This window comes from Arachis ipaensis, chromosome B6 (assembly GCF_059453495.1).
Source record: "Arachis ipaensis isolate K30076 ecotype BB chromosome B6, ASM5945349v1, whole genome shotgun sequence".
In the NCBI taxonomy this organism is placed as follows: Eukaryota; Viridiplantae; Streptophyta; class Magnoliopsida; order Fabales; family Fabaceae; genus Arachis; species Arachis ipaensis.
The window spans coordinates 127,823,369-127,831,501 of NC_142441.1; the positions used below are offsets into that span (position 1 = coordinate 127,823,369).

General features: G+C 34.8%; 1 protein-coding gene across 2 annotated transcripts; it reads right to left on the bottom strand.

The window, feature by feature from the left end:
- Positions 1-1,191: 1,191 nt before the first annotated feature.
- Positions 1,192-5,797, bottom strand: EULS3 (hydroxyproline-rich glycoprotein family protein). 2 transcript variants are annotated; one of them, XR_015886060.1, is made up of 4 exons: positions 5,066-5,764; positions 4,854-4,976; positions 2,007-4,762; positions 1,192-1,428 (listed from the first exon to the last, which is right to left on the bottom strand). XR_015886060.1 is itself a non-coding variant. In XM_016306644.3 (4 exons), coding segments are annotated over exons 1-4 (1,020 nt in total). In that variant the 5' UTR covers positions 5,732-5,797; the 3' UTR covers positions 1,192-1,426. The 2 variants fall into 2 exon arrangements, 1 of the variants encoding a protein (XP_016162130.2); XM_016306644.3 differs by having other exon boundaries at positions 2,007-2,235; positions 5,066-5,797.
- Between the last annotated feature and the right edge of the window lie 2,336 nt (positions 5,798-8,133).

An 8,133-nucleotide genomic window follows, 5' to 3' on the forward strand; every position in this document is an offset into this window, starting at 1 on the left:
TTAAACGGGCTCAACCAGACCAAAAAAATGGGCTCACCAAATACGAATGTAGCCCAGTATTCAAGTGTCTCTCTCCCAAATTAAAATATTATAAATATTAAAAAACTAAGGTCTTAAATGGCTTTCATGACTCAAGAGTATGGTACACATTGACTGTTCAAAGGCAAATGCAAGATTTTTTTGATATGCAATTCAGTACTTTTTAATATCAAATTGTATTGGGTAAATAAAAAAATGTATCCAAATTATAAAAATACTTTTAAATTTTGTTATTAAAAAAAATATTCTCAAATTATTTAAAAAAACGTAACAAAAATGTTAACTGAGACGTCATACATTAGTAATGTGGCAAATGGGGCTGACTTCCTATGTGATGAGTCACGTCAGACTTTTCTGTTAACCGCGAGGTCTTTGATTATGGCTAGGTATTTTTGACACGTTTTTAAATTATTTAAAAATATTTGTAACAAAATTTGGAAGATTTTTGTTAATGTCAAGATAATTCGGGTGATTTTTTGTGGTTTACCCAATTGTAAATATTAATTTAGTGTACGTGCTCCAGTTTGGTAAGCAATTCGCTATTTTTCGAAAATGAATTACAATTATTTCTTGAGAGAAAATTCAGTCCACAAATATGCACGAGGAGAAATTTGATATGTGGTACGTTGAAGGAAAAAGAGAGGAGAGAGAAATTAAAGAAAAGGAAAGAAAAATGGCTCGAGAAGTGAAACTAGATGATAGGCCTATTCGAGATAATTGATAGTAGAGATGATATGTGTGCTGTATGGAAGAAGGTTGAAGCAATTGAACAACGGTTTGTTTGCTTGTATTTTTATGTGGCAAGGGTGGTGTAAATGGGTTCAAAGGTTTGAAGGATCATTTTGTGAGTTGGAAGCTCGGAGGAAGTGGGTTGTTGGTTTTATGCACTAGTTTGAAATATCTGGTTGAGCAGGAACGACAGAATCTCTCAGTAGGTGTCATAGATGTTATCAGAGATAGCATTTTTCGAAATTCATTGGGAGGGTTAAAATTGATTTTGTTTATTCTACCATGGTACTGTCAGAAAGACACGATAATGGAGCAAGGGTGTAGTTTAAAATATTGATCTTTCCTTGGTCTTCATATGTTGTATTTGAACATCAATGCAACCTAATATGAACTATGAAGTTAATTTATGATATAGGAACATTAGAAGTTTGAACCACATATTAATCCATAATAATTGTTTAAAGGTGATACATATAAGATAAAGGGTCCATACTGCATCACACTAGATCATATATTATATGAATACAGAGATACATAAACCAACTACATGTATCATCATACTATATGGTAATTGTCACCTAAATTGACATAAATGTATGGATAGAGAAATAGTACATTAATAACGCATCTCCAAAGCCAAGAAAGTTCATCAATTAACTCCTGCATTTAGCATCAACAAAAGGAGGATGAGTTACACTTCCATTTTGAATAGGGCTTTTGTTTTTAACATGTGAATTATTGATTCTTCTTTGCGTTGAAACTTAGAAATCAAGCAAGTAACCAAAAAGATGTTCAACATTTTTGAAGCTGGATTATCAATAAGGGTAGACAGTAAAAACTTAGGGAAATGATTTATTCTCATAACATAAATACTAAATAAAGAAGAATTAATTCCTTATTAAATATTTCAATACATTTATTGTGTTTACTTTTTACTTCATTTAATCTTTAAGAGGATATTTAGGAAAACATTTTAGGGTGCTTTATTATCACTAAAAAAACTATAATCATTCTAAAGCTAACAGAAACAACTCAACTCACAACAGAACGGAATCCTTATAACTGAGATAGTTAGAAGGATGAAAAGACCTTAAAATTTAACCCAATCACAAACAGACATCCAAAATTCAGAGAGTATTTACCATTTATGATAAGGTCTTAAAGTTATGAGTCATCTCAGAAAGGAACAAGTATAATGCAACAGAGTTTGGGATTTATTGGTTGCATGGAATACTTACAGTTGGGTATGATCTTCCAATGCTGGTTATCACCATTGTTCCACTCCCAGAGGACTATAGTAGTGCCATCATGAACACCACCAGAACGCTTATCACCCTGATATGCGTCTACGTTAAGACGAATATTGTTAACCATCCTGATAGCCCTATGGCCATCACCCAGGTCCTTGCTCTCAGTCCACAGAACAGACTCATCAAGGACGTCTGGATTGTAATGTATCAGTTGAACCTACATAAAACTTATAAGTATTGAGTATATAGGAAATTATGGGGAAAAGCCTCCAATCTGACATGTAACTGATAAGATATTATAGAGCTTGATCATCAAAATTTCCAAAATTAAAAGAAAAATATACTAAGTGTAAAAATTGGAAATCACTAATCAAATTCTCAAATTTTAGAAGGAAAGAAAGAAATACTATGCACCCCTTTTTCTGGTGCTAAAAAGTTTAAGGGCAAGGGAATTTTTGCATTTCTAGGTCATGACAAGTTAAAATCCAAAATAAATGCTTATAGTGGTGCTTGTGTTACACTTCTATTTGATTCAACCTTGAAAATTGAAATGACTTTTTCTTTATTTTGGTTGAAAGGAAATACAGAATCACACAAAGGATATTAAGGTTTGGTTTGGTAAAACTTTTCGAAGAAGTGCTTGTGCTTTTCAAAAGCACTAGCACCTTGTTTTGTGTTTGGTAAATAAAAAAACTCTTGCTTGTGTTGCTTTTAAAAGTTAGGGGTGCTTTTGATAGCACCTATGGAAGCTTTTTAAAATTGGCTTGTGCTTATCAAAATTAAAAAGTCTAATATAACCTCATATTAATTAATATTTGAATTTAATTCTTACATTAATGTCTATTATAATATTTTTAAATGTTAAAAAATAATTTACCAAACACACTTGTTGTTGCTTGTGCTTATTAAAAGTCATTTTTAATTTAATTTACCAAATGCAAATGCTACAACTTTTAAAAACTAGCTTTTATAAGCTATTTACCAAACTAGTCTTAACAAGAAGCAACTATCCCAATACAACAGGTTTGGTAGTTTGTACTTTAGAACAACACAGGCCACAAAACCACTTCATAAGTATCAATTGTCAAGAAACTTAGGATACATTTTTTTTTCCAAAATTAGGAGTAAGACTCGAACCCAAGACGTCTAGATGAAGATGGGGAGATTATGCCATTTGAGCTATAGCTCGTTGGCGAAACTTAGGGTACATTTGTTTCAACTTTTTCTAATAAAAAAATAGTTTTTTTTTTTTTTAGTTTTAGCTGAAAAACACTTTGCACATATTTGTCTCACTGTTATAAAATAATCAAACAATCAAGCAACATGTACCATAAAAATCAGTTATCAAATTAGTCATCTGTATAGAATACATATTAAAATACAAAATAAACATTGAAAAGGAGTTAAGCAACACCTGTATTTATATACAATATATAGCGGCTGATTTGGTCATCAAAAAAATTTGATTCAGCTTTTTTGAAAATGTTAAACAAAGTAGCCTCCATATACAAAATTGAAGCTGTAAAATCAGAAAAAAAAACGATGCCCTTATTATTAAGATACTTAGAAGCCATAACAGTGCACCTTTGTCCCTTCATTTGAACGTGAAAGTATAGAACAATCTTCATGTTGCGTGCATGCTGAAGAGATTTTATATTCCCACTAAAGCAAGGTAATCTTTGTATTCTTTAACCCCTTTTTGATTATTTGTTATGCATAAATAAATGTGGTAAGAGGATGTTTTTCCTAATGACTTATTGCAATTGCTTAATGTATGATTAATATATTTCACTGACATGATTAGCCTTGTGTCTGAAAAATGTTTACTGCAAATGCAAAACATTCCCCTGTTTCTGCAGAGTAAGTTGCATTTTACAAGTTACTGAAGTTGTTTAATGTGCACCTTGTGGACTAATACATTTTGTGCTCGGGTTTAGGAATTAGGATCAATGGCAATGTGCCAACAACCCTAAGGATTATACTAATTTGAAGAGTTATAGCTCCTTTACTCTCTAAAGACTCACCAAATAATCGAAGACACTTTCTTTCTACCTTATTCTCCCTACTAATTGGTAGAGGTGTTTGCGGTACGGTATGAATTGGATTGGATTAGATCAGATTTGAGAAGTAGGTCCAAAACTCGATTCAATCCATGCGGTGTGTCAAAAAATGGATTGGATGAACAATTTTGTTTGGATTGCTTTGGATTTGGATAATGGACACCCCTACTAATTGGTACTAATTAAGTAACTCTCACTCTTAACTCAGACTCTCTCAGTAACTCTAACTAGCTAATATAATAATGCGATCCTAACTCCACCATATCATGGTCGTTTAGATTTAGAGTGAAGAAAGAGCAGTAAAATACAAAGAGGCATGTTCATATCTTTGTACCCTACTTAGCAGTGCATTCTTTTCTGGGAGCACCCTAAAGTTCAGAGTCATTTTTCCATTCCAATCGATTTCTGAGTTTGAGTTAAGGTGAGGTACAAAGGACACCGAAGGTGAACAATTTTATAATGTTACTACCACCCACAATCTTTCTATTGCGATGCATAGCTATAAGCTTATTCCTTAAAGGCATAAATTCTTAAGGGACCTAATGCAAAATGTTATTAGCCAATTATTAGATCCATTAACTTGAGATTTGTGTTGTTTATCATCAGTAGCAGAAGCCAACCCTCTTTTTTCTTAACTTGAGAAGTTGATTAACTGGGAGAATAACAGAGGCCAATTTTTTATTCCTGTTAGTAGGAACAAAGATTTCAAGATTCTACTTGTATTCCAAGATTGAAGATCGAAATTGAATTTGAATACGAGAAAGTGAGATCTTACTGGATGAGTGGCACCAACGGAATGCTTAATGGCCTCACCGGTGACCTTGTTGACAAGAGAAAACGCAGGGTAACCCTCTTCATCCTTCACCCTTGTGCTGTATTTCAAATCCTTGTACCAACGCTGCAAAAGAACAAAAATATTAGTCAAAGATCATTTCTTGAAGTTGCAGATCAGCAGCCAATCGGTAACTAACAAATAACTAACGTTACCTGATACTCGTCAGAGGGATCAGAGTACGCAAGGATGACCTTGCCGCCGCGAATGGTGAGGCAGTAATTGGGATCGGCCTTTGTGACCACCTTCACTATGTTCTTGTTGGAAACTGCGGCGGAGCCACCAGCAGCACCGTCACCACTCTGGTGGCTCACATGGTGAACAGTACCAGAAACTGGAGAAGCGAAATCGGCACGGTTGGGAGGAAGGTGAGACTCGTGTGACACGTGGCGAACGTTGGGTGAAGGAGACTGGTTAGTGTGAGAGACATGGTGAACAGAGCCAAGAGATGGTGCTGGTGCTGGTGCTGGTGCTGGTGCTGGTGATGGGTGACCGTACGGGTTAGGTGGTGGTGGTGGTGCTTGGTGAGAGGTGTGGTACACTTGAGGAACTGGTTCATGGTGTGATGGTGGTGGTTGTGGCGCACCGTAGAAGGGTGGGTGTGGCTGTGGTTGTGGTGGTGGCGGTGGTTGGTGAGGGTTGTGAAGGGAGTTTGGTCCCGGTGGAGGGTAAGGGGGGTTGTTATCGTTGTCGTTGCTGTGGTGGGTGTGGCGGAACATGGTAATAGGTGGTGGTGAACAATCACGATGGTGGGTTTCAGTTTTCGGAAAAAAATAAAAAGGAACTTTATAAAGACAGAAGGAAAATGAGGTGAGATACATGGACCTATATTATTGGACAGCTAATCTTACATAATGTCAGTTCAAATTAGCCAATAACTAGTTAACAAATTCATAATCTAGAATATAGTATATTTAATTTAATTCATATTTTATTGTATTTTAAAATTTCATGTGGATTTAAATCTAATTATTTTTTTAGTAAATTTTTTTATTTCTACTCAAGAGTGTTTTAAATATAGACAAATTTACTAAATAAAAAATAAAATTAACATCATATTCATAAAAAATAATTTCACTTGATAAAATTATTTAAATACTAAAAAATTAACCAAATTTTTTTAACTTTAATTTCATTTTCAAATTTTCTCGATTCTTAACTCTTGATTAACTGTACATCTTTATTTTTTTTTTGGCAAAGATAAATATTTATTTTATTACAATTAAAAATGATAATTACATTCTTCAATGAATCAAAGAACATAAACAAAACAAAGGAGTTATCCAAAACAAAACAAAGTTCGGTGGTTTCGGTGCTTGATGAATTTCTCTGCAAACTTCATAGCCTGGGACAAAACTTTCCTAGGCTATTTTTCTTCCTAAAAAATCAGAATATTGCGGTCCAACCAAATCTCCCAAAGTAGGTAACCACTGCTATAGTTGTAAATGAGCATTTCTTGGAATAGAGCTAGCCAATGAAGAACTGTTCCACACACTCTCCACTTCTGGGCAATATGCAAGTGTATGTAGGGCTGATTTTGACATTGATGAGCATCAAAGGCAGATTACAGACACATAAGGTAATCTCGAGTTGATATTCTCCTTTATTGTGCACGATACCGTTATGGACAAGCTTCTAAATAAGCATTTTGATCTTGGATTGGTAACAAAGGTTCCAAATTGCTTTTTCAGATCCCCTTCTCCCGATACCTTTCATGGTGTGTTTCAATTGAGGGGTAAAAGAAGAGGTATGCAATGGAATATCCTGTTTTAGCTGAGTAATAATTAGGTGAAAATCACACAATTGATTCCTATACTTTTACTAAAATTGTAAATTAGTCCTTACACTTTAAAAGTTTATAATTGGGTCTCTGAACAAAATTAAATTTTGTAATTTAGTCTCCACCGTTCAAATAACGTTTGATTAAATAGAATATTTATCAGCATATTCTCTATTTTAAACATGTGAGTTGCACGTGTTTGACAGTAAAGACTAATTTGAAATTTTAGTGAAAGTATAAGGACCAACTGTATAATTTAACCATTTAAAAATGATCAAAAACTTCCTAGGCTATCTGAACTCATCCTACCCCTCCCTAGCTCTCTCACTCTTACTTTTTCACTTTCCAAAACAGAGTTCCCTTCCCTCTAACGCTAAAACCTACTCACCTCCATCATCAATACTCATTAGACTCATCATCATCGGACCACCATCAACAGCATGCAGAAGCCCTCACCATCGCCAAACTCTCTCCTCGGCCAAAGGGTACTGTCGGTGCCAGCATTGTGACAGACAGAGGGTGTTGTCTTGCCGCCGAACATATCTTTCACTCACCCTCTTCTCCTCGTCGTGGAATCTTTGCTCATAGATCTTCTCTCGTTCTTCCAGATTGCTACTGCTTGACCTTCGTCTCCTCATCGTTGCAAACTTTGTGCCTGGCTATCTCTCTGTTCAAGCTCTCTCTCTGTGTCTTCGAGGTTACTCTGTCTCACCACAAGCTCACTGTTACCTCTATTCTTTCGAGCTCACTCTGTCAACATTGTGTCGCCATTCATCCCTCGCTGTCTCTTCAGTAAGCCTCTACTTCTTCAGTTTCATCTTTTTTCGAGTTAATTTTTAAGATTCTAAGTTGAGTTTGTGTTCAAACTTTGGATTCTGAAGTTTTCGTTGCTAATGTGATTCTGAGTTTAGTTTGGATTTTGAGTTTGGATTCTTTGTTTAGTTTTTGTGATTCTGAATTTTTGTTGCTGATATAATTATGTTCTAGTGTGCTTCTGTTTAAACTTAATATATAAAGTTAAGTTTGATGATTATGTAGAAATATGGATGTGGTTTGTATTTTATTGTTATTAGTCATTTTAAGTGGAATGTAATTGTAATTTGAAACAAATAAAGATTGCCCCTTTTCTAAATAATGTTTAATTGTTTTCAAGTTGTATAGTTGAGTTCCATTATGATGAGGGAGATGTTCAAAAAATTATGTTATGTTAATGATGTGGTGGTACAACAAAGCATGGTATACCTGATGGAGAAGAAAGATTGATTTGTGTTGGAAATGGAAGAAGGGAGGGGAAGAGAAGGGATAATGGAAGAAGGGAACGGGGGTGGGCTTTGGGCGGTGGTGGCTCAGGGTGATAATGGAAGAAGAAGAACAGAAATGCTGAAGAGAGGAGGAGGAAGAAAAGGGAGAAGAGGAAGAAGAGGACATTATGGTAAATGTGCA

Excerpts from the sequence above, each read along its gene's own strand:
- EULS3 (XM_016306644.3), bottom strand. The coding sequence starts at position 5,731 with ATGTATCTCACCTCATTTTCCTTCTGTCTTTATAAAGTTCCTTTTTAT. Across the intron at positions 4,977-5,065 it reads ATCCCTCTGACGAGTATCAG|CGTTGGTACAAGGATTTGAA; the intron begins GTAACGTTAGTT and ends GTTCTTTTGCAG. Across the intron at positions 2,236-4,853 it reads CCGTTGGTGCCACTCATCCA|GTTCAACTGATACATTACAA; the intron begins GTAAGATCTCAC and ends AGTTTTATGTAG.